This window comes from Paralichthys olivaceus, chromosome 20 (assembly GCF_024713975.1).
Source record: "Paralichthys olivaceus isolate ysfri-2021 chromosome 20, ASM2471397v2, whole genome shotgun sequence".
Lineage (NCBI taxonomy): Eukaryota > Metazoa > Chordata > Actinopteri > Pleuronectiformes > Paralichthyidae > Paralichthys > Paralichthys olivaceus.
The window spans coordinates 17,747,945-17,775,526 of NC_091112.1; the positions used below are offsets into that span (position 1 = coordinate 17,747,945).

General features: G+C 42.3%; 1 protein-coding gene across 4 annotated transcripts in view; it reads right to left on the bottom strand.

Annotated features, from left to right (window-relative positions):
- Positions 1–27,582, bottom strand: part of ptprua (protein tyrosine phosphatase receptor type Ua) — a 195,127-nt gene that overhangs the window by 44,005 nt on the left and 123,540 nt on the right. For all 4 annotated transcript variants that reach the window (XM_069516379.1, XM_020090779.2, XM_069516378.1 and 1 more), the window contains exons 8-14: positions 23,164–23,484; positions 20,021–20,130; positions 16,782–16,983; positions 12,337–12,439; positions 10,709–10,988; positions 6,965–7,001; positions 68–206 (exon numbers count right to left, since the gene is read on the bottom strand). In XM_069516379.1, coding sequence (XP_069372480.1) covers positions 68–206; positions 6,965–7,001; positions 10,709–10,988; positions 12,337–12,439; positions 16,782–16,983; positions 20,021–20,130; positions 23,164–23,484 — 1,192 coding nt within the window. The remainder of the gene's footprint in view (positions 1–67; positions 207–6,964; positions 7,002–10,708; positions 10,989–12,336; positions 12,440–16,781; positions 16,984–20,020; positions 20,131–23,163; positions 23,485–27,582) is intronic.

Genomic DNA, 27,582 nt, shown 5'->3' on the forward strand with positions numbered 1-27,582 from the left:
ACTGTGACAAGGTCTAAACCATCTCACATCACCTGGGAGGCAGACAAACATCTTCATAGCCACTTACCCTTTCTTCACAATGATGACGATGGCCCCCAGAAGCAGAATGAGGACCACCAGACCACCGGCACAGGCCCCGAGGATCAGGCCCATGTCCTCTGCATGCTGGGATACCTCCAGAGCCCGCTTAGAGTCCTTACAGGCAGCTGTGCAGTCAGGAAGAGGAGGAGACGGACACAGTGACGGGTTAATCAGTTCTAATTTGCAACGAAGCATTTTTATGTAGTGGTTTGATGTCAATAAATCATTGTTGCACTCATTTGAACAATTACCATAAACAAACATAATTATTGCCAAGGAGATTGGCAGCGTCTGCTGGTGTTGAAACTCGTTGATTTTTTTGACCAAAGTCTGGCACAAAACAACAAGAATATACTGTTCATATAAAACAGGGCCTTCATCCAAGCGACTGAAAAAAAACCCTGTATTTTCTCTCTCACCCCCAGAGGAGGTTTTTATGAAGCCATGCGGATTGTTTGGGTTTTATTTGTCCAGATATCTGTGCATAAGACCTCTGCCTTCGCCCATTTGAAATGGTTATGAAGAGAGTTGTTTGTGGTGCTCAAACCTGCGCACATAAAACTGAAATTCTGTATTGTTATGGCTGTGGAGGAAAGAGCTGGAAAACTCCTCAAGGATCCTTTTATAGCTTAAGCTAAAAACTGCTTTTGTAGTTTAACATTAGTGTGTTGTGTTGGTTAATAGCCTGCTCATTCTATTTGCTTAACAATGATGGAAACTAACAATATTGTGAAGACATGAGATGCTTACTGAGCAAATTTAAAGGTTGGGAAGTTGTTTCTAAAACACATGTAGGCCTGAGCTACTAAAGGTTTGAGGGCGTAAAAACGTGTGCAAACTTGATTTCACCTGCAAAAAAACATGCTTGCTATTAATGGTGCACACTGAGGATTGCGTGCAGAATAACACGCACTGTCCATTTGGTATGTTTATCTTAATGAATATGCAATATAAGTATAACTGAGCATTCACAGCCACTAAAGAACAGCAAATGTACCTCAAGCCTAAAGAAAAATTAACACTGTCTTCCTATTTCCCTCTTTTTGCCAGCATTACATTTTTAGCTGGGGGTTTTCTTTTTCGCATGTTCTCTAGTGCGTTCATCTCCACCGGTGTGCTCTCCTCCCTCTCCATTCCCCGGCTGCTCTGTTGTGGGACCGCTTGTGTTGAGATACCTCACCACTGCCTGTACACCATCCTCGATCCCTCTTGCCAGGGCACTGATGTCCATCATCAGCCCAGAACCTGCGCTGACCAGCTGCCTGGTGTGCGCTACAGTGGCCCGAGTGTCGCGCCTGAGCGTTCGTGCCACAGAGAGTGAACTGCACCTGCTGCTCAATATTGGTCAGAGGCATTTACCAAGGTTTTATTATGAGCTATTTTTTCTTTTGTTCTTCTTCTTATGTCTTGTCATCTTCTCTGGCATCAAATTTTGCTTTGCGCTTGCGTCACTCTGCTCTCCGTAATGCTCCATGGCGGAAACCAGTAACGCACGCAAAACACTCTACCATGTTTGTCCCTGTTATTATACACACAATTATTTTGAGTAGATCACCGGCAGAACGTCCACCAACCAAATGTGCAATCTGTTATAATGCACACGCAATTTAGCAGTCTTTATTTGAGATCTTAGTAGATCAGTCTATTGTAAGTGCTCTTTCTAAACATGTCTGAGTTCTTGTCCTGTGATAATGCTCTGGAGCTACTTCAGAATTATTCCTTGAGTCTTCCTCAAACACTTCTACAATATAGTGCGCTGGACGTCGTGTGCAGAACTTTTCATAATAAATATAATAACGTGTATAATATGGTGCAGAGAAGAAAACATTAATCCTACCTGGTTTATCTACAGTGAAGATTTTATAGCAGTTTTCCTAAAATGAAACGTGTGGAATCTGTTATTATGATTTACTTAACTGCAGTTATTTTGACATACATGTCGGCTATTTCAGAGGTCTGACATGTTCAACTTGGTTCGCAGACTGACAGTTCGAACACTGCCCCCCGCCTCCACTGACTTCAATGCGCTGTTTGCCTATTTATTAAAATTCTTAACAGACATGTCAAGTGTGAAGCCGATAAGATGAATGCTTCTTGATGATTTTACTTTCCTGCCCGCTAAAGAACCGAAGAAAAGAAAATCAAACTATCTGCACCTCATTAAATGGCACAATATCATATTGTTTTGCATTCCATTAAATCCTGTTGGATCAAATTGAGTTCAATCAATTTGTGTCAAATCGGTGTTGAATGGTATCGAATCACATGAGCAGTTCACATGTATCTTTAATGTGCCCCATGTTGGCAGAACAACGAGATGTGTATCCCATTAGCCTCATCAGGCTTCCTCGTTGTCCAGATTGTCCTGCCCGGAGCTCTATCACCATAATGCAGCTCACTTTCAAGTCTAATTTATATAACAAACTAACAGTTACAAACACAAAGGGGTTGGTGTAGTAACAGATCCTGATGGAGTCTGTCACAGTAACACCAACTTGTTGGTATTGCAGCACACTGACAGGCTAGGGATACCACCAGACCCATTCAGCGTTGGAGATCAGGACGGAGGCAGCTTACACAGGAGAGTGTTTCCAGCTAGAGCCTGTTTATCACCATGCAGAAGCTGCAGCACACTTCATCACCAGATGCACAATAAAGAGCTCACTCGACAGTAAACGGCTTAAACACTATTTCCGTGCACTGTTATCAGCGACATGTGCTTCAACGATACAGACTTAAAACACATTTGGCTCGGGAGACTCAACACTCTGGTTATCTTACCAAACTGATACATTCAGGCGCTCACCCCAATCTATATGACACAGTCTCGGTGCATTGCCATGTCACATCGCCAAGAGCAATCCACTCTCTGTGAATCATCTGGGCCTCCCGTTGTGTTTTATCCAAAGGTGAAAAATTGCTATGAAGCATGAATGAGCTGAAGGAGTATTATTACACTTCTGGCAGCATGCTCTTCATTAAGAAGCCATCTCCCTGATGAGAAAACAAATGAGGCAGGGAGTATAACAAAATACAGGGAGATGGGATCATTTAAGGGCCTTGGCGAGGTTTGGCAACAGGGTTGAATTGGACAGTATCTCTGTATTTATACAAAGCAAAGATGCTTCATGGGGGAGTTATTGCTTTTTTTATGTGCGAGGGAGAGAAAAAAAAGTCTTAACAGTGAAGCAGAATGCAGAGTTTGGCTTGATAAGCTGTGAACTGATGGAGACAATAGCTCCTGGCAGACAATAGCTTGACAGACTTGCCGTAATCACACGAATCACACTGGGTGAGTCATTCTGCTTTACGGGGCCTTATTTAGACGTCGGCTATCACTGTAAATTTCATTGCTCCAGAAATAAGAACTAAAAGAAAAAGAATCCAGCGGCGTGCATGCAGGTGAATCCATTCTGGGAGTAAGAGGCAGGGCAAGGATAGGGAGTTGCATATTACATCATAATTCACCATTTTCCTTCATCTGTTTCGCTCTGTAATTTATCACTGTGTTGCTTTGTCACAGTGAAAAGACGACATCGGTATACAAAGACTGTCGACCAACACCAGACCAATCAGGAAACTCATGTTTATTCACACCCACAGATGGCTCTGCTAGCCCCCCACCCCTTCTTCCCCCATTTCAATTCTGACACACTCATCCATCCATCCTGGAAACCAGTCAGGCCAATCACAACCATGTATCTATAATGGGGCTGGTTCAATATGATTGAAAGCTGGAATTAGTGCACTATGTCGACCCATGTACTGGATGTAAATTCGGTGCAGAGTAACATTCCACCAGTGTAAAGTCAAATCACACCCACCGCTCCCCCTGCTGTGGGTCAGTGTTCGCACTCGAGGTACTGTCAATAAAACTAAACCCCTCATTGTTTGCAGTTTCCTTTTTATTAGCCTCACACATACAACATAAAATCTCAAATAAAAGCTATCCAGCAGGAACATATCCCAACAACCACCTCAGAGCCTATGGTCAATATTAAGCCACCGTGAATAATAAATCAAGAAACCTGGCACATCAGAGGATTTATGTTAAATTCCACATCGTAGATAAAATGATATATCAAGAAACAAAGGGAATCAGATCTTTGTCCCAATTCACAATCTTTAGTAATTGGTGAATAAAATAATTGTTTTGGGCCTGTTCTTATATCAATAATCCTCTTGGAAAAGCATATAGTGTATATATACATATATTTATATTAGATGATTTGCTCAGCTGTCTGCTCAGGACAGATGTAACACCAAGCCAACAGGTACTGCTACAGGTATGTGCTCTATGTGACACTAATATTTTACTATAGACCTTGATGGAGTATTTAATGTTTCATTCTTTATTTAAGTATAATTTTCATTGTATCATTTTAGATTCTTATTTGTTGCTTATTTCAACATAGCAAATGTAATATAAATATATAGTAATTGTATAACATATAATATATGTTATGCAAATATGTAGTAGTGGTATGATATAACATATCTAATATAAGTAAATAGTAATATACAATATACACAATATGTAATGTAAACAAATAGTAATGACATGAAATATAATAATGGTTCTTAATAAGTGAGGTGAATGAAGTGTAATGATGTGATTCCATTTTGCTGCATACGACGTGAAAAAAAAATGTTAAGGCTAAAAACTAAATGTGGGTCCGATGTTTTATTGTTGACTGCTCAGACTTAAATTTAAAAAAAAAAAAATCTCTTGTGACAGAATGGAGAATCTTTCAAGATAATTTGATTTGTAATGAACATGCTGACGTTCTTCTGTTGTCGTGTGTTGGCCATATTTCACCTGAAAAACCAAAAAACAAACGAACAAAGAGAAACCCCCAGTGGTGCAGAGAAAAGGAACAAAAACATAAAACCCACAAACACCTGTCCAGCACTGCGGCGGCTCGGCCAGGCGCTGCGCTGAACACAGCAGCCAGGGACGGCACCTCTGTGCCACCTCTGAGGGGGACCGCAGGAACATCAGCGTGTCCTCTGGGCCTGCCTCCCGCAGCTGTATACACACAACTACTAAACAAAATGGCTTCTATAAATATGCCAGCAACCCACCTCCCCTAATCTACTTATGTGACACGCTGGCAGACAACGGTAAGGCAGGATTCTTTGATGTCATCACACTTCAGATAAGAAAGAGTTCAGGGAGAGAAATCCAATTTAACTGCCACCTTTCTCAAGAGCACTACAAACTTCAGGCAGAATTCAGTGGGGAGGAAGGGGGGGGCAACTCCATTTCACCCTCTGTCTGTTTCCCTCTCCCCTATTGTTTGAACTGAGAGCCTTCTATCTGTGTCTGTCTCTCAAGCAAACACTCCTGGTCGCTTCCTCTCTCAGGGAGGAAAAAAAAACAAAAAAAACAAGAAGAATGAAATGTTGCTGTATTGTGGATTTCAAAGCCATCAGAGCCCGAAAGGGGTTTTCGCCAAATGTCAGTGTCAGGGATTCAAGAGACGCAGAGTGAGGGCACAGATGCATGTTTGCTTTCACCTTTCCTCCAGTGTCTCTGCCGAGAAGAGATTGGCGCGGGGGGCTTCCTCCCTGCAGCACCAAAACAACACCAAGTCCATGTCAAAGCCCTTAAGCAGCAGCCTCATCCAAGATATCTGCCCAGGTCTCTGACATGTACCCTGTACCACACAGCTGAAGCCACTGGAACCACGAGAAATTCCTACAGTGGTTATGATTTATCTAGAATACCAATTCCACTTGTTCCACATTATGGTGGGGGGGGGAGGGCTCCGTAGCAGTACCAGGATTCCAACCTTTTATAGTGCGTTACCTGATGCGATAGGTAATGATACCATCCTATTCATGGGGATTCACTGTAAAACAACGCTTAACAAAGGAGTCCAGACAGGTTTTAAACAAGTCCCCATGTATATCATTATCTGATCTGTGTCAATGCAAGCCTGCGCCTCTGCAGCCCTGAGTGAAAAACAGCAGGAAATATTCAAAATGTTACAATTACAATTGAGTTAAGGGAAAAAACTGTTGAGTTTAAGTTCATTTTCACCTCAGAAGGTGTTTTATCTGGGACTTGTCAAGATGTCTGGTTGCTAATGACAGATATAACACATGTCATGAACCCTGTGATCCTTCGTAACAGTGAAGCAGATGCAAATTTAATGATTAACAGCCTTTTATCTTTTAATTCTTAGGTTACTTGACGGCGTCTGTTTTTACTGCTCATTCTGTTTGAAACAGCATTTAGTGTTTCGACCACTGGGGGCAGCAAACACGTGTTGAGTAGTGACTGCTGGAAAACAGAATGACAATTTTTCCCAGTGGCCACTTACAGTACAAAAATACCCAGTGACCCACAAGCTCGAGTCCTGCACGGTTAATGCACAATTAAGTTGTATGTGTTCAACCTATTCGGATGCAAGAATTTGACCACTTCACCTCTGCTCAAATAACGATCACTATCGTAATGGAACAAGCGAGCGGACAACATGCACAACACCAAAGTCTACTACATTCTGGCCCGTCGGTCCAGACCTTGGTCCAAGGCAACTTTCACACCTGTTATTTTTCGGACTAAGTCTAAGTCTGAGGCTGTTAACATTTCCTCTCCTTCAGGCTTTTACTACATTCAATATTTGCAATTCCCATAAAGTTGAAGGTCTGAAAACTGCAGTGAGAGAAGTCCAACTGCTCAGTGTGTGCTGTAAAACTACAGCGCTCGATAAAGTAAACGAGAAAGAGTTTGGGGAGATGAAGACCACGGGAGAGCCGTTGTGACTGCCACGTTTAAGGTAAACTAATTTATAATTAATTTGATACCTTATTGATGGGAGAGTGATACATGGAGAACCTTAATGACAAAGAAAAAAAGAAAAGAAAGTGTTACCTTTGCGAGCGATCCGAATGCAGTTGATTCTGGTTTCCTGTGAGCAAAAGAAAGGCTTAGTTAATGAAACGTTTGGTGCCATGAACACACATTGATTAGCATGATGGAGACAAGCACGGCTGTGTAAATCAATCATGTGTTAGCCGGCTGAAATCATCAGGCTTGTCTGAAAACGGCTTGGCCCACGCACATCAAAGTCAACCATTCCTCTACTGTGTGACAGAAGAAAAGAATTTCCACACAGAAGTCGTCTCCTTGTGACGTGAGAAGACCTGCTGCTTCCTTTCACCACGTTCAGCCACCTCACCTGGCTCCCCTGATCGGCTGTGACCCCTCCACCCAAAAAACATCCGCCCTCACCTCAGAGATAGAGGGGCATGTTTCCAAATTATGATGTAGGGAAGTTAAACCATTCTTTATGAGCAATCATGCTAATATGTGCTCTGAGACTAGAGACAGGAACCTTTCCCCCTAAAACAGTTGCCAAATTACCTTTTTTAATTGGAAATGCACTTGAAGCAGATTCTCATCTCCTCAGTGACAGATCAGTCATATTTACTCCCACCCAGGGGTTATTGAAGCTGCGGCAGATTGTATGTCATGTGTCATCTTGTCCTCTGTCAAGGTGGGATTTTCGCCTTTTGGGGCAGAAATGCCGGGGATTGTCAAAGTCGCAATTTAATGTAGCCGAGCCTTGTTAAGAAAAGGGATTTACAGTATACTGAACAATCCACATCCATGGGGTGGATTGCAGTCGCAATTTATCAAAGAGGATTTCAGCATTACCACATGATTCATTACGTATACCCCTATATATATATATATATATATATATATATATATATATATACCACTATAAGTCATCCAAGTCATAAATAATAAATTGTAATATGTAATCCTATTTTATAGCTTGACACAAATGCTAAAGTTTTTAGTGGTAGGACTTAAGAATATTTACAACTTAGAACCTGACAATAAGATGAGCAAAGTGAGATATTAAATGTTGATTAAATGCATCAATCGCACTAAAATAACCACACACACCTTCAAAACTTGTCTGCAAACTTACCCATCTACAAATCCAGCAGACGTGCAGCAGCATTAATATTCATTTGGAGTTGGGTTTCTGTCAACTGTCTCTTAAAGCCGCTAAATGCTTCACCATGTTCACCAGCGACTTTAAGGCTCAATCCCATTTCCCTCTTTCTTCCTCCCAGGGGTAGTGATTGAAATATTCCCCTGCCAATTGGGAGAGCACTTCAAGAAGCCCTTACGTCATCAGTAGATGTAAATAGACGCAACAAAAAAAGTTTTGCGGTGATGTCATTTTAATAACATCGTTGAGATCTTAATTAAACCCATTCTGTTGCTTGCAGTTACTGAAGTGACAAACCTGTAATATCCAAATAACATCCATGCTAATGCAGGTGAATCAAATTACCAGGTAAATGTTTTCCGGCTTTTCCTCCGTACTATGGCAGTAATGGTTTCGCACAATGCAATGCCGTTCATCCAATGGAAATTGAAAAGCTTGGACGCTCAGCATTATTTCACATATAAATCAAAAGCACACTGCTTCAGGCTGCTAGCAGTGGTCTGTAGACAACCCTGCCAGGATGCATTGTTAATAGAGGAGTGGTTAGGTACAATAACACCAATACTATACGCTAGTTCAATTAATCGGTAGGTGAAATGGTAGAGATTTCTTTAAGGTTGACCATAATGAGATTTTACAATTATTACTGTCATTTTCTAAATTCATATTAATGGAGAAAATACTAAATTTGTGCTGGTGATTCACAGGGCATTCTGGGAAATTTCTGAAAAATCGATTCGAGGGCTGTACAGCCCTAACACTTGCCCCTACCCCTCCTCCGGACACCCTACCCCTACCCGCCAACGCTCAAAACGGAGGGAAAGGGGCTAAGGGGTGAAATGGGAGTGAGCCTAAGACTGTGTGAGCTCTATGAGCAGTGGGTTACAGATTGGAGCTTCTGTCTTTATTAAATGACTGAGTTCAGACACAGACTGAAACGATAAGCGTTTAGATGTTTTATCAAGTTACTTACATAGAGAAGTATCATTAATTAGCTAGAGCTGATATAAACTGCGACCAGCAACATTTGTGAAAGTGGTAACAAGCATTGCCAAAAGAAGAAGAAAGACCTTCAACCTGAATCTATCTGCTAATACAAACAGAACGAGGGCAGATAAAGGATAATAATACAATTAATACTTTAGTGATTCTGGGTAATTTGCCAACCTGGTGCGAAATCAAAAAATTATCAGAACCCAACCCTTTCCCTGTCCATGTGCCAGTTTATCCAATAAGTGAAGACTGGGACGCGTAACAAGTAACCCCTGATGATGAGTAATGATAATTGCAACAGAGGGCTGAAAGGGAAAATATCAGCATGCTGTCATTTTTGCTTTTACAGTAATAGATAGCAGCAATCTAGATATTTCCAAAGAGCCAGATGACTCCTGCAGACATGACAGAGAGAAATGTTTGTTTTCTGCTCGTGTGCTTCAAAAGAAACTGGCAGCACCAATCATGCATCTTTCAAGCGCCACTGAAGGCAGATCTGCCAAAGCAATTACTGTTTCAATTCAACGGCAGCTCATGGTCCATAGTAAGCCTCTCATTTTTTTTCAGGGTAATTGTCAAAATAATTTGTTTTTTTCTTTCTTTCTGCTAGAACAGACCATATCTCATGAAACACAACTATAATTTAGACCGGAGATGAGAATATTGCAGGACAAAAAAAAAAGAAAATAGTCATCAACATGAATTATAATATTCGGTTGGTTATGTTGGCTCATTTCTGCCTCAGAGAGGCTGTGCCAACAGAGCTTTTAATTTGGTCTCAGGGGAGACTCTTCACAAACGGCTCTCCACGATGAGTAAAAGTGCTCCACTGATTTCAGATCAAACAGGAGAAATTTAAGTCAGACACGCAGCATGTTGGTCCTGACCCGGGCCAGAGGCTGCCTGCTGGCCTTCCAGGCTCTGGAGGCCCACCAAGTGGCACCCACAGGAAACTGGCTGCATCCTGTGATGAGTCAGATATTTAGATGAGAACCTGCAGGCGGGCACACGTGAGCTCCATATGTGCAGAATGATTTAAGGAAGATTAGTTTTCCACTGCTTCTGCCCAGCAACATCGCTTATTCATGCTTCAGTCACTTTTCCAACTGCACAGTTTCTTTTCAGATATTTTTATGCCTTACAGACGGTGTTTGATTTCCCCCGAAGAAAAAACTAAAAGACCAGTAAAGTTTTTATAAAGAGCTTGAATATGAGGGAATCTGACAACTGGATGATTAAAAAAAGGCAGGAGTGCACATTGTGTTCTGCAAGCAATTATCTTCTAAAAGCTGTTAAGATTCATTTTCGCCGCATTGCTCATGTGATGTTTTTGAAAGGTTTTCATGGAGAGAGAAAAAAACTCGCTGTTTCCTTTTTTTTTTTGTTTCATTGACAGACTATGCAACATTAACAAGTCTAAGATTTACCACTGGGAAACAATCGACCCAAAGCAGTCCTGAAAATGCCTCACATACATCAACCCATTTGGAAATAAATAAAGCCTTGTTTATGCAGAGGGCTGCTTCCTCTCTCACGCTGCCTCCTGACTTTGCTCGACAAAAATCTAATTTGACTGACAGGGTAGCTAAAACAAAGAGGCAGCGTGCCCGGGCTCCACAAGCAAAAGCCATGTCCGGCATCTTAATGGTTATTACCCCTCTGAAGTTGCTGGTGGCCTGAAAGTAGATGAGGTAGTTCTTGGTGGGGTCCAAGGGGCTGTTCCAGTAGCCGTTGTAGGTGTGGTTGTCTCCCACGGTGAAGGGGGTGGCCTCGGGCAGGCTGCTGGGCGCCAGCTCGGCCGTGTAGTAGTGCGGCGTCCCTTTGGCCTGGGCCTCGCTGTGGGAGTTCGGTGTTGGGAAGCAGTCGACGGTGCCGAGCTCCCTCCTCCTCACCTGACGGGACCGGTCCTCTTCCACCACCACCACCTGGTAGGCACTGCAGAGGACAGAGGGGGCTTCAGTACAAAGTACTCTATTCTACTTTCTACCTTTTTCATTACGGAGTTTGTCGAGTTTCAAACTCAGATTGAAACCGAGTTATATTAAGATAAAAACACAATTTCTTGTTTGAATAATGATTCAACATTTGTTAAAGTGCTCATGCTTCTAACAATAAAAAACTAAACGATGTCTTGTATTTATGAAAGCAACTACAATTATGATAAAAAGAAAATTGGATGAAGAGAAGAAAACATAATCACAGTTGGAGGGGTGCCTGTCTGATGCAAGATACCACACAATGAAGAATAAAAGTGTAATATAAAACATCAACCCCACAAAACTTCTTCTTGACTTCACATGTGGTATGTGTATTTTTGCGATTTGGACATGCTGTACCTTCCATATTTATACAATTTAAATAAACAGGCAAACAGCGGCTCGGACTCATGCATGTAAGTAGCATCGTCGATCACCACAACTGTGGGTTCACGGCAACAACAACTGATTCTCCAGTTCAGTGTTCTGTGCTTCACTGTACTTTGAACAAACAGGTGAACAGCTCTCTGTGAGGCAGCGGTTCACAGTTTCCGAAAGAAAAGCTGCAAACAGCATCACTACAGGCCAAACAAGCAGCCCATTCAAACAGGCGGGTTTCAAACTGACACTGCACTAGTTAATTGAAAAAAATAACAATCCAAAATTGCACTGTTCGTGTATCTTGCCAACTCGTGCTGTAATTCTGTAGAGACGTGAGCATTTATGTCTTTAAAGTAAGATCTCGTTTCTGTCTGTCTGTCTTAGATGGGACTTCAACATCCACATAATGTGCCACGAAGCAGTTGATGTCCTTTCCAGTTTAGTTTTTTCTCAAACGCTGTGCTTTCTAGGTTTTTTACAAAACCCAGATCTCTGACTGACGCTGATGTGAGCCGCTCGTCACGGTGGCATAGCTGTCAAACCCTCAAAATCACAATCGGTTGGCATGCGGTGTCACTCAAAAGCTGTGTGATGTGATGAGTCAGGTTTCAGCAGAGGAGTGATAATGTTTCAAATATATATTCATGGGTTTTTTTCTCTTTTGTTTTAGTACCAGTTCAGTGAGGACAGTCAGCTGAGTAAATACTCATGTCCTCATGATCATTGATAAGTCATTTGAAACTTCTTGCACAACAGTTGAATAAAAAACCTATGTGGCTCTTTATATTCTACTTAAAATGCCATCTGCCGCGCTACAAGCATAAAGAAGCACTGTACCTTCCATTTTGATGGCAGCCATAAATATTACAGCACGGAGGAGCCCTGAATGAATGCTGGCATAGGAGTGAGGCGTGTATTAGTTGTACCTGACAGGAGCCCCTCTCCCCAGTGCAGGGCGCAGCAGCACGGTGATGGTGCTCTCTGACTCACTCAGCGGCGAGGGGATGTCTTCATAGTCGAACACCGGGGCTGAGAAAAGAAGAATCGGAGCGGGGGGTGGGGGAAACAACGAAGAAGAGTTACGGCAGAGCCAAAGTTAGGTTCAAGTGCAAAAAGAGTAGAATCATTTTAAAGTGCAGTATTTATTATTCCTTCCTGGGAATAATCCAGATTTAGATTTGATTGTGTAAAAACACAAGTAGCTGCACTTGTGCTTGGATATTTAAGTCATTTATCCAACATGAGAAGATACAGTGCGCTACATTTACTCATTACCGGCACATGTCCCATGTGGACTGCAGCTTGTGGAGGCCTCCCACACAGTGCCACTGACTGATGATCACTACAAACAGCAGCCAACTACAGTGAAAACAACAGACCCTTATAATATAATTAGGCAGCACCACCTCAGAAAAGCTCTCGGGACAAAGAGGTTGAGTGTTCCCATCTCTGTTTACAACAGGGAGTGAATTAACTGGAGTATGTAGTGCAGCAAATGGCGATCCTGGTACAACAGATGCGCTGAAAGGAAAAGGCTCCAGAATGGAAGTGCAAATGTTTCTGCTTGTGAGGCAGGGGAGATTGTGCTTGTTGTGAAAATCTGCTTGTGTAACCTGTCATCCGAAAAACACTCACAGGCGTTCACACAGGGCAGCTGCAGCCTGCATTATACATTGCGGTGTCTCTGACATGTTTCAGCGAGTGCATGTTAGGTGGTTTAATCCAGCATGAATTATAAAAAGAGTAATAGTGCCACATTACACTTTCATGCTTGCGACCGAAAGCCGGCTCCCCGCTGGGCTTTTCTGACTGCACAGCCAGGAGAGAGCATGTGATATTGAAGGCTGAACTGTATATGTTGGCAGCTGTGAGCCCACACAGACCATCCTCTAAACCAGGAGGAACGGGTAAAGATGAGAAGAAGGTGGCGGCGAACAGTGCTAGACTGCCTATCTTGGGGTGCAGGGACACTGAGGACGGGTGGCTGTAGCCCATGGGGTTAGAGGGGGTTGTCCATTAACCACAAGATCTGTAGTTTGATCCCCAGACCCTCCAGTCTGCATTCTGAAGTGTGCTTTGGCAAAAATCCCAAATTGCCCCTGACGGCTGTGCTGACAGTGTTTGAATGGTGTGACAGAAAAAGGGCTGTGTATCGAAGCGTAGTATGAATGTGTGTGTGAATATAACTCGGAGTGTAAAGCACTTTGACGGGTCAGTAAAACTGGAAAAGTGCAATATAAATACAGTCCATGTCTGTAGTGGAGGTTTTGGCCTGAACCATCCACCTAACCAGTGATGACATAATAAACAGCAACGAGTTGATGCACCGTCACCTGTACGGGACATCTACCTCACTGAAATGCTGCGGCTCACGGGCATGTGTGCGGTGCAGAGCTGCTACTGCTAGCCGCATCTTTCGACTTGAGTTTGCCTCGGACCATGGCCAGGAGTAATAACAATCATCCATTATCGACGAGTGAGTTTCGTTTACTGTTGCTAAGAGTGAAAGAGAGCGGGAGAACCGGAAAACCAGCGCCTTTCACATAATGTTTTATGAACCATCCAAATCCACTCCAAAATGTGATGGGTTTTTCCTTCGGTGATGCCCCACTCGGACACAACATTTCATGGACATCGTTTGAGTAGTTTTTGCATAATCCTGCTAACTAACAAACACGTAAAACTAGTCCTATTTGTATAAGCGGGAAAATGAAAGTGTTTTTAGTCCACGAGATCTGGATTTTCACTTGGATCTGCAAAAACTGTACTAAACAAAACCCCCTAAATATGTCTGAATGTTTTCACACGTAATTATCTGAGAGATGAACACAAATCTAGATATCTTGCAAAGAAAGTGAAAAAAAAAACACTTCCTGCATCCGCACAAAAATATCATGGGTTCTTCCCTGAATCATACCCTATCCTTCCACCCCAAGTTTTGTGGTAATCTAGGTAAAAGTAGATGCAGATCCTCATTGGTGGAGGTAAAAACTATGAGTTACGAGGTCTGATGATGTGAGAGGCCTAGAGCTGAGTCAGATTCCTGGCCTGCATTATCATTTGAGTCCAATCCTGATTGTCGGGGATATTTTTTGGTATTTTGAGGTCTTGAAGCCTGAATGCTTCTATACACAGCTCACACTCACATGTCATTTTCTATAAACAATAGCTCACTGTCTGTCTGACAGCTATGACCTTACTGATCAGACAGACAGGCATAACAAGCAGCGAATGTCTCAGCCATCACAATTCTTCTGCTTCTGCTTAAGACGTCCGTTTCCTGAACCTCCTTGGAGGAGCACAATAGATTTTTCCACCGCGCATGGAGAACAGCACATAGAATTATGTTTTGTATCCACAGCAGCATGGTTCGTAGTCATCGGGTTCCTGCAGAGCCCGGCACAGCCACTGCTATTACACCAACGCAGCTCTAAGCGAGCAATCACAGGTCAAATACTCTGCGGCTTGTTTAAATGGTTTAAATACACTGCACCAATTAGTGAGTAATGTGGAGGGTGTCGTAAAATGAAAACATAAGAAGTGCACATTTCAATGAGGTTTGTTTGTACAGGCACGAGGTTCTTTGGACCAAATGTAAACATGTCATTTGTCTCCTTCCTAAAACAAATAGTCTGAACATTCTGACACCATTATCTATAATTTTGAATCCATTCATATGATCATCTGCTCATATATACAGAGCAGGTAGCTAAATAATACATCTGTACACGTTAATAAATCATGTTATTAAAACCCAAACCATTTGTGCGCATGATCTACTCTCTAATTAAGTTAGAGTGCAATTCTTAACAGAAAAAAAAAAGTGTGATTAATTGTTAATAGCAGACAATTAATCATACGTGTAAGGAACAGTAGGCTAAATCTGTATATCCATGTATCTATGTATTTAGTATCATTAAACCTATGAGTTGTTTAGAATATAGGACAAAATGTTGAATGTCCCTGGGTCGTTTGAAGGTCTTCTGCACCATTTATGTGTCCAGGTACCAGTAGATGTTAGCAGGATGTTAGGGACATCATTTCAGTTGTGCACCTTAGCGGCATACCACAACCTTTTCCTTTCATTCGCTTTATCAACATTATCCTCCCAGGGTAATGTCAATTCTACAGCGTGGACAATGCGCAGGGTGTTGGACCAGAGTATCAGCTCAGGTCTCAGGGGGGTGGTGATAATATGTCATGGGACTGTAATCTGCTGGCACACATCCACCAACATCTCCCCGTCTTGGACTTGCTCCAACTGACCACTCCTCTCTAAAACCTTGAGTATGACTTATTCAGAATCAGGATTATTGCCAAGTAGGTTTACACATACATGGAGTTTGCTGTGGTGTGTTTGTGCAATTACAAATAATTTAAAAAAAATAGGGAACAAAAAAATTAAATAGAAAAGTACTATAGGCAAGCAGGAGGGATTGTGTAAAATGTACAGTGATTGCTATTTGTAAAGTGTCAAAGTCACAGGTAGGGACATCAGTGCAGTTTGGTTAAAGGCTCCTGGGTCTTATTGATGAGGCCGACAGCGGAGAGAAACTGTTTTTGTTGCATTGTGTGGCGTTAACAAGATGCTCCATATTCCTCATTATACCACAGGCAACAGGCTGATTTTCTGATATTCCCTCTAGCCTAAAATTATGACTTTATTTTCAAAATCTCAGATTTTCTTTCCCCTTTCACTTGCCGTAATACTCTGTCGTACAATCTCAACCCTCTGAGAAACAAAACTCAAAATGACTCGGCAACTAGGGATCCTCGACAGTCTAACATAATGCCTGCAGATCTCCATTTATAGAAAACCGTGTTGCACATTCCCCACGGGCACATTTTCCAGTCTAATCGCAAGATCCATCGTGCCAACCCTTTCACCCCACATACACTGGCTCTTTAATGTCTCAACCGCTGTGTCGCCTTTGAATAACAAACAGACTCCAGCGTTTGTTGGCTGAACAAAGCCGAAACATTTTCAGTGTTCACTTCAAGTCTGCATCAAACAATGGTAATGCACGTCTAAAAGCAGTTTGGCTGCAGGAAAAGGAAGATCATTTGTATAATCTAAAAGTACATGTGTCATTTAATCAAGAGCTCTTCAAAAGGAGGGGATTACAAGTCATTACTTAGTCTTCTTTGTTATAGTCTCTTAATGCTTTGAGTGGGAACACTTATTTGTTGTTGGGGAAAAACAACTTTTTTTCCCTTTATAGAGTTGTAGTCACAATAACTGAATTCTGCTTTTATAAAATACATGATCAACCTGTTGTGTTAATTCCATACCATAGTTTGACTCTACTCATACTCTACACGGACACAATTAAACCAAGCACAGCAACTACAGCAGTCAGCAAGGTCTCACCAGAGATGTTTGTGGTGATCTCTGTGAGTGCCGTCTGGCCAAACCCCTTGGCGGTGCGGGCGCGGACTGACACCAGGTAGGTGGTTCCAGGATGCAGGCCAGAGAACATGTGGTAGGTCTCGTTCCTCAGTTTGGACACCGTGCGGCGAGGACCCGGCACGTTAATGCCCGGGTCTGACGACTCGATGCTCTGGTAGCTGATCTGGGAACAGGGAAAAGATGTCATTGGATTAAAACCAGACCAGGTTTTACATTCTTAGCTGAGTGTGTTTGCATGCTAACATTTGCTAAACAGCACTGAACACAAAATACAGCTGAGGTGGATAGAGATGTTGTTAGTTTTGCAAGTACTTAGATAGATAGGTTTAGATTTGATGGTGGCGCTAGACCAAAAGTCACCACAATGATTCATCCTGAGGAACACATGATATCTGTACTAAAAGTGCAAACCTCAAGGAGGCTCAATAGGGAACGGAAATCGTTAGAATTCATTGTTTTAGAAAAATAAATGTGTAAAAATCAGTCTGGTAGATTCAGATACTTCACAGCTGTTATGAGAGGAAAGGTCGGTATATAACCACAGCTGCCAGGATTCAACCTCTGGGGATCAAGAAAATGTACAGAACCCCATGGCAATATTTGTTTGATATTTCAATCTCGACTGTGTTCAAATTGGGTCAATGTAAGTATTCCCCAACATACCGTACTCAGGGCAGATCTAATCTGACTGTATAAAACAGATGGAGCAGATAGAGGATCTGTGGTATGCTCTACAAAGTGTATATTCCTATTCACACTTCCTGAAAGATTGAAATTTGATGGCATTCTATTTAAAGACTCTCACGAGGAAACACCTTTCATTTAGTCTTAGTACTCCAGCAAAGAGACGTCTTTACTTTGTCCAGATCTAATTAATCTTATGCTGCGGTTAGCCGCTGATAATCAGATTCAGGTACATTCTGTGTCATATTCTCCCTCGCACACAGTTTTCTGGATTAGTTGATAAAGTATAAGTGAAAAAAAAAACACCAGTGATTGAAGATGACAAATATGAGTGAACACCAGTGTGATGATGTTGTTTTTTGTTGCCAGTTGATAAATGTGAGTCTGTAAATCAAGATTCGTAAAACTGAGGAAATCAACCAGGCTGGTTGTAAAATGTCCCATTCTTCATTCTGATGGCATGTCCTCAGCCATTTTAATTTTAACGTCTTACTTCCAGGCGTGGCGCTCACTGGGATGGACCCCAGCAACCCTGAACGGAATAATGATTTTCAGAAATAGAGGAATAAATGGATAGGTGACATACTGTGTGCGTTATTGATTAACTCATAAAGGGACTGCAGGACATGCCGTATGGAGGACAAGATGATTGCTCCTGGTATATTAACTGCTCTCTTTTTATTATTTATTAACTTTTCAATAAAGTAGCTCATTCTCATTCGCCCCGCAACCCCCCGCTATCCCCACAGGTTCCATACTATGATATGGCAAATCAAAGTCATTTATGTGAATTTAATAAGTCCCCTTTTAACTGCAGATTTAAGCTCATCACAGACATACTGTTATACTGAAGCATTCCTATTGAAATGTCTGAATACAGTAAGTTTTCCAGGTAAGCCTGTAAACAAAATGGAGCCATACAAGGCACATGACACATCCGATTGTACAGGTAGTGATGATAAACACAAAAGATGCAGGAAAAATGCCCTATTTTATTTTTTAAATATATTAAAGAAAGCTAGTGGGCTATATTGAATAATGTTGTTGAACCCTGAAACATGGTCCCATGTCCCTCCAGACTTTAAATGGTAAATGGTCTGTATTTGACCCATTCACACATAAATTCATACAGTGAATCTATGGGCAGCACTTATTTCCATGAGGGGCCATTCAGGGTTCAGCATCTTGCCCGAGGACACTTTGGCATGCAGCGTTCTGGTTGGAGGAAGACCACTCTACCCCTAAGCCACAGCTGCCACTTTAGCAATCCTTGGTGCTTTCAGTTGCTGATCAGCTACAACAACAATAGTTTGTCAGATTATATATGTTTATATAACGTATAAACCAGGCTCACAGCAGAAAAAAAAATCTTTTCATAACAGCATTTTAGCTTCCAACCCAGAAAATGGCCAATGTGTAAATGTGGTCTTTTGGCATTGAGAAGGATGTTGGTGTCACAGTTGCTCATTTAGGAGGAGAAGCTCAGCTTTACTGAGCCGGGGATTGGCCAATAGAAGTCACAGTTTGCTGCAATATGGGGTGTGTAAAATAGTTTAAACCCATCATTGGGGCTCTGTGCTTGTAAACACAGTGTAATTTGTGAACGTTTTGTGTGATGCAACATCAACAGAAACAGCAACAAAACAAATATCAAGTGAAATATTCTCACCAGATTTTTTTAAAGGCTCGATCGTTGATTTGAAAACTCCTGTATTGTTCATGCTCTTATTTAAAATCCGGAGCAGCAGTTAGTTGGTATTCAGGAGTAATTGCACTTGTGTGTGGACCAAGGTTACAGCATCACCCAGTTCTCTCCCCAGTTACTCATTTTCCAGTCTTCTGCTTATGAATGTAATCTGGCGACTGTGCGTTAAGCCATAGTGGGTCTTCACATCTACTTTAAGAAAACAGCTCCAAAACCAATGTTACAAAGGTCCACGGTTAATAAGGGGCCATCAATAATTAATTAGAATCATTTAAAGTTGCCCCCTTGTGGAGGTATCTCTTAGGCAAATAAGTAATTAAAATTGCTGTCCCCCATGTAATTACAGCCTGAAGTCTATGCCCGAGCTTCATTACCATATGAACATGTACAGAAAATCCCATGAACTGTGAAAAGTGGGTCCTCCTCGCTCTAGAGGCTGAGGCTCATGTGTGCTACCAGCATTTGGGCAAGAAAGAGGAAAAACAAGCCTGGGGAGAATCAACGAGGGGGCAGTCGATGCAGAGGTGACTTCTCCATGATCTGAGTTTTAGTGAAGAATGATGAATTAAATAGGTAGATTGAAGATTTCTTGCACAGCTAACAAAGCAACCTACAGGGGCGGCGTATGGCTCACCTGGCAGAGCTGCCGCCCCAAGAGGCAATGAGGCAACGCACCGTGGCCCGGGTTCAACTCTGACCTGTGGCCATTTCTCTCTCTGTCCCCCTTTCACAGCTTGCTCTCCTTCCTTTTTCGATTAAAGGCAATAAAAGCCCGAAAAATATATTTAAAAAAAAAAACAAGGCAACCTACCTCGTACTGCGTGATGAGACCATTGGGCTCAATGGGCTCCTCCCACTTAAGGAAGATCATGTCATCGAGCGGGGTGAAGGTCAGGGACTCTGGAGCGATGCCACCAGGAACTGCAGCAGGAAAAGAAGAAAAAAAAAACCTTCTCAGAAACAAACACTCCGCTCCAGTCTCAAGTTAATGGACTCTTGTGCAGGCATGCCAAGGGGTGAAAAACACCTCTGACTGAACGAAAAAGCACCAGGGAGAGACCGGGGGGGGGGGACAGAGAGGAAGGGAGGTGATGAAAAGAAACTGTGGACGGGCTTGTTCCCAGCCCTCAGGATGAATTGAGATTCTGGCTTCTACTGTCTGATAACAGAGCACCATGTCTTGGAGGATGACAGTCGATTTTTCTTCTTTAGCACCTCACTGACAAACAAACAGCAAAGTAATCCAACCTGTGAACTGCCGGTGCACCTCTCTGCATTTTTTGGCCTAATGAGATGCATCTTATTAAAAGAGGACAGCTAGGTTTTGAATGCCTGAAGTGCAGGACACTTTACCATGTACCGAGAATGAATAATGAGTCCCCGTTGGGCTGTTGGCTCTCGTGCCTTCTGGTAACACTCGCTGTTAACATGTCATGAAATGAGAAAGTCCTTTTAAATAACATGTGACTGAGTTTGATCATTCTATGCAGGAAAGAGGAAAAAGTTCATGCGGTAGGATTTGAAGTAGCAGAGAGTGCTTTCTCTGTTTCCATGGCAAGTGACTGAAGTTGGAATGGATAATGAGAGACTGTAAAAGATAAACCTGGCTACATCTGCATTGATTGAATCATATTGCTATGATAACATGTAGGAACATTCAGCAAGATGCAGAAATAGAAAGCTCAGGCAGAATGATACCCTCAACACAGGCATGTCTTACATAATGCACCACAAAACCTTTACACAATGTTCCCTCTCTGTTGAAGGAGCCTAATCATGAAATACAATGCTTGTGTAAGAATTGACTGTTCCTAATAAAGGTATCACGTAACAAGAAAAGAAATATTTAAAGGGACAGTGTGTAGAGTTTAGTGATATCTAGTGTTGAAATTGCATGTTGCTCACCTCACCCTCTCCTTCCAAACATGAAAAATAACCTGTGGTATACTTTAATTGTCATTAAACTCAAAGTTCCCTTTCACCTGAATCTTACACACTGGACCTTTAATTTGCTCAGTTTTAAAGGCCACATTATTGCATCCTTGCCATTATTTTTGTAGTTTAGGTCATAATTTGTTTTAGATATCACCAGAAAAACACCAGTCGCAATCAACCCTGGTGAATAAATGTAGCTTATCTGTTAGGTTCTGCTAAGTATGGACATAAAAAAAAATACTCCACCATTTAAAACATTGTGAGTGAAAATGAATCATTGAATATTTGAAGCGTTGAATTCAGAGGAAAACATTCAAATATATCTGTGATTTAAAATTTTAATTTGTTTCAGGTTAACGTCCATATAACTCCCATCTCTAACTCCACACCCTCAGATTTTCTTTTTTTCCCCCGTCTTCAGATGCAGACTCATGTGTGATGTGAGAAAGAATCTCATCCATCCAGTGTGAATTATAACCGTGATATTTCACACTTATATTCAACTGATTGTGATAAGTACATAATTACATAACTACATCTTTTCTATTTTATATTTATGCTACAACTGTAATAGTAAAAAAAACCAACTCATTTTCCATCGCTGTTGTTCACCTTTGTTTTAGAGATACGTTTCTCTGACCTTCTTCTGCTCTTATTTCTCTGCCTGTCAGATTTCTGTTCGGTGATGTCCCTGTCTCCAGCTTTCACCTACTAACTTGACCTTGAGGTTGAACATTCCTTTAACATACCAATAGAACTTGCCGGTGTCTTTGACTCTTTTCTTGTCCTGAAATAGTTTGCCTGCTCTTTCACATTGAATATGTGTGTGTGTGGGTGTGGAGATGTTGTAGGAGACAATATCAAACTTCCTCGGCTTGTCTGTCTGCATCAGATGCTGAGATGGAGGCAGGCAGAGAATCCTGGAGGAAAATCCTGCTGTATCCATGAATCTCTGACAGCCGAATCTTCTTCCGCCAAGCAGCGAGGACACAGTGTAAGCAAAGCGCTACACCGGTGTTTGATTGTTGAGCCCAATAGGAAACAGGCAGGAGGAACTGTCACCGGCTGCGGTTCAATTACGGTAGTTGTGAAGGTGATGGCAGCTCTCCGTGTGACAGGAGGATTGGGGACTGTCAGAATGTCAGACTAGTTTTTCACTGGTCCAAAAGCAAAACTTTCCACTGACACTCAAATATCAAGTGAGGAAAGAAACAATCAGAACTCTTTTTTTTTTTCTTTTCCTTTCTTTTTAACCTTTCACAGCAAAATCTGATGAATAAAATTAAAACACATAACTACATGCCCCCAGGGCTGCAACGTGTAGGTGTAGTTAATTTCTTTTTTCCATATCTCCTTCACTGCTTGGTGTTTTCAAATGTTGTTGTAAAACTAAGTGTAAAACAATATTGCATATTTTAGCAGCTACTAAAATGCTAGATATAATTAAAAAAATCATATCATGGATGTCATCCCTGCTCATGCTCTTCACTGGGTCAAGGATATCCCTGAGTGGCATTCAATTACATTACAAAAGTCGTGCTTCATATATATATAACAATAAGTGTGTGACCTTCTGCACTTGCACTCTCTGGGCATTTGCATTAGAATGGGTCTATTCTGCTGACGTACACAAGAAAATGTTAATACGAAGATAAGCCATTTCACCATATTGCTACAGGCCACGGCCGAGCTGATTACTGCTCCACTGGTCTCCATTATAAAGGCTGATCTTCCATTTAGTTAGGCTCATCCAGCTTACTTTGTGAGTCAATATTAGGTTTTTTCCGCTGGTGCTGGATGACTGAAGGCATGTATTCGTGTAAGCAGTACACAATAATTATCTGTGCATGAAGGAGCATGCACAGATAGCTAGAAGTTCTGAAGCCTGAGCTGAGTGAGTATGACAAGACAGAGTTTCATACATAACATACACCCCTGTTCTGCATAATGAGTTGTGTGGGGGAGGGTTAAATCTTTTTTTCCTGCTCTTCACTGAGTACAAGAAAACCGCCCACTCACTGTCTTCTTCGGTCTGGAAGGTGACCTCTCTGCTCTCCTTCTTTCCTTCGGGGTTGGCCAGCGCCAGCCGGACGTGGACGGAGCGGAAGGGCGGCAGGTCTCTCAGCGTGAAGTGAGACGTGTTGCGTTCCACGGACAGGCACTCTCTGACGGTGGCGTTGTTCCCTCCGCTGCCTCCTGTTGACATGGAGTAGCGGTAGCACAGGGACAAGGAGTAGGTGTGACAACGCGTGAGGTTGTAGCCAAGGGGCTCCCACTGAAGGGCCAGGAGCCGTGGCTGGATCTCTGTGGCCGTCAGACCCCGCAAGGCACGCATGGGCTCTGGGATGGGCAGAAAGCAGAAGTTATATCAGTACAGGGCAAACAGGGAGCTCATATTTAACCAACAGGATCAGAGAAGTGGTGAAGAAGCGCAGAGTTCCTCAGAAAACGAAAACTACTTTTGGACAAAGTTGGTAAATCAATAACATTGCAGGTAAAATCTACACAGAAACACCAAAATATCTGCTGATGTGCATAACTTTAAATGTTGTATACTGTGAAGAGAGAAAAAGGTTAGGTTAGGTTCATGAACTGTGATTTTTTACAAAATGCAACAGCCACATCGAAATTAGTGACGTATACCACATTGTATTTGTGTATGAAGACCATGAGATTTGGTGAAAAGACAGTAGACAATGAGTTGGAAGAGATTATCTATTTTAAAAAGAAAATCACTTGGGTTGTGAACAGGTTTTAAATATTTTGTTTAATTTATTACTTATAACTTGTAACTCTTATTACCTCTGTTTTGGTCTCCACCTGAAAAACATATGTATATAACTGCTATAATATAGTTTAACACGATGATCGACAATTCGTGACTATAACTTTATCTTTCTTCTGGTTTGTGCTGAGCAGGTAGTGTATTGTAGTGAACAGTGGGTTTTTCAGAGCATTCTCATTGAAAACGACTGCTTGTTGCTGAAAGTGAGGCTCATGAGAGTATGAACCAAAACACGAAAGTAGAAAAGAGCTTAAACCCTTACATAGGGATGAAGCAAATAAGGGCTCATATCTACAGGTGGCATCAGTTACACCTTTTAGTTATTGATCCATGAATCCATCCATAATTTTTTAGAAATTAACCATCAGCATAACTTGTGAGTATATTTTAAATAATTTTACATTTATCTTCATTTAAATGTATGTCACTTTGATACAAAGTTGTAGAAAGTTGACCCATGAGTTGAAGTTAGAATTCCCTGGTAAGACGGAGCATGACATGGATGCTTGGATTGGAAGTATTCCACTGGTTGACTGGGACTCCAACCACCTCCAATGGTCATGAGCTTTGACCCAAGGAGCTCACAGATGAAAGGTCGAAAACTAATATCATTTTCAGGGCACTGCATGTTAACCCAGAGGTGCAGGGTGAGGATTTCCACATATCCTAAAGGAATATGGTGCAGAGCCACTGTTCCTTGACAGTGAATATCGAGCCTTCTGAAGTGCTTCAGAATAATCTGGCTGTTTCCCTGTGGAAGTAATCTGGCCACCTTCAATTGGCAGGAGCCCAAAAGGCAGACCAAAGCAGGAGGGACCAAATATCCTGCGGGATAAAAAATGTCTGGCTGTTTTACTGCCGCTACCTCCTGGACATGATAAGCAAAAAAATAAATAAATGTGATCAGTTCATTTCTAGTCAGAGGGTATGGTTTCCTCTTGCTGCACAAGTTTGTGATTTATGCTGACAAGTGTATTTTTACTTAAAAGTATTATCCAGTATAGCCAGACACTGCAAACTTCTACATCCCTTCCCAATGCGAATGAGGTTGAGCAGGAGACCAGTGCATGGTCCAGGCAGATAATCATATGTAATCAGATGATGCCTAATTACTGCTGTCATGTGTGAACTCTGTGAACACACATGCCCATGTCCCTGTCGTGCAAAATGTCCGGTCTCAAGCACACAGGGGGGTTATTTCTGCCCCGTAGCCTGGCCTGTACTGCTGAGACACCAGATAAACCAAGTCGAGGGCAATTCCTTCATTACAGCACGGACAGGCAGTGCAGAGTGGCTTGGGGGGAGCTGGACAGGGTAAAGAAATAGCTATGGCCCTGCTGCATCACTAAACATAGATCAGAGCTGCTACGTTTATTAACGAGGCAATGTCATGGAGGAGACATCAGTTCAGAGGGGACGGAGATGAGACGCAGAAGGAAATGTCTTCGAAGTCCTTGCTGATTTGAAACATGTTTGCTCTTCCCCAAAGAGTGCGACAGGCATAGTTTGGGTGATTTGTGTTTTCACTGCGGACACCATTGCAATCTAAAGGCTTTTCAGAGAACAGCATCAATCAATCATACAATAAAAAAGCCATTTCAAAAAACAGCATCATACCGGTCATGTCAAAGGTGCTTGAGAATAAGTGAGTGTGTTTCTGCTTTTCTTTTTTCTTTTTAACAACGTCCGCTGTGAATAGCAGTCTAATCCAGCTAAAACCAGGCCAGCCACCAGAGGCTCGCTGACTGAGTGCTCAGTTTCGGCTCCAGACACCATTACTCATCATTACAGCAGCACCGCAGCGGGCTCTGTCCTGTCCTCTCCACCCTCCAGTCCTCCACCAGTCCTGCCCCACGCTGACATTCAGCTCGATTAGCCTAATCAGAAGGATTAGCCAGAGGCAGAGGGGGCGAAGGAGGGATAGGGGGAGGCCGGACAAGAGATGAGCCAGGGAAGAGGGAGAGATGAATGAGGGAGCGTCCCCATGGGTCTGCACATTTCTTCTCATCCTCCTCATCTTTAACAGATGCCTCAGTGAGCTGCCACTGAGGCCTGTCCCTCCCGCCAGGAGCGATGCTGGAATTATGATGGACTATCAGCGCACACCCTCATACTTACCATTGAAAACACATGGGGCTTGGACTGCTGACACTTGTTCTTCAGAATGAGTTTCTGCGAGTGTCAATATATGGAAATGTAACTTCTAATGTTGATGGAAAAATAATCATAGTAATCTTTTCAAATAGAGCAAAGTAAAACCACCTCACTTTTCGAAGAACGCAGACTCAGGGATCAACTGAACACCTTTGACAGCACCGAGCGTACCAAGGTTTTTTTTTTTTTAGTGAGAACGATTCAAGTTTACTGTTATTTATGTTTAGATCTGTGGACATATTTTCTTTTTACCAGTTATGAAGGGATTGTACTCACAGTGAGAACAGGGAACATGGTGTCATTGACTGGTTGTAAACAAGCCAGCAGTTATGATCTAAATCACTTTATTTTGAGGTCAAACTGAAAGTGAGCGCACCTGAAATGTTGCCATTAATCTCTTATTGCACTATTAATCTCCCGTAGAGCTACAGCAACTGCGAGGCTTTATACATCCGGTTTGATCATATGGTGATGAATACCTTTGCCTGTCAAACATCTTAATGTTGGATGACAGTGCATTTCAACATTTCTCTAAAGGTAATGAGTGTGATGTTAGGGTTGCTACATAGCAACGTTGGCCAGATCAACAAACATATGTCTGAAGTGTTGAAGAGCTTGCTAATGGAATAATAATTTACAGCCGGTTACCTGGCACCTGCAGATTTCTGTTGTGAATAGTGGTGTTGCTGCTGGCGGTGTTGGATGTATTATTGTTCTCGCTCTCTCTTTCTCTCTCTATCTAATCCATCTATCTATATAAATCACACATGGTGATACAGAGGAAAAGCACAGCGCCTATGTGCCTCCGCTCAGCCGTCCAAACGCTGTGAAAAGTGGCCATGATTGTCAAATTTTCTTTTCTGGGCACAGAACCCTTACGTTCTGAATCTTTGCAAGATTTGACAAGGCCTTATTTTAAGAGAATCGGTTTTAAGAATATCGAGGACTGGCAGTACACAGTGAACACAACCAATTTTCAGCAGGAACTCCGACAAACAAATCTTTCCACCAGAAAAGGATGCTGCAATCATGTAAAATCTCAGAGTACCTTTCAGGAGAGGCACAGGAAGCTGTAAAGCTATATGGTACTTGAGCGGCAAGTCCGCATTCATGCCAAGGGCACATTATTTGTTTGGCCTCTGTGTTGCTGCAGCAACCCTTGACAACAGCGCTATAGGAGTACAAATCCCTCTGCACCAGCTTAGTATAGAATGTCACACTTAACGACTGTCCAAAAAGAAGGAGTCTCCCTGTTAACTAAAATGGCTCCCTGTGACACATTAGGAAGATGAACTCGTCCAGAGTTTTGTGTCACAGGGCTCCTGCTGTCTGATGCTTTCTCCCCAAGGATAAAGCTTCAGATCTGAGCAGTGGGAGTAGACAGGGGGTGGGCGAGTGGAAGACACTGACAAGAGCGGATCAAAGAGCGGTGCAGGTGACAGGGGTGTCACGGCGTCTACTTGACAGAGCGCTGGGGTGCCTTTCTCGCACTGCCGCTA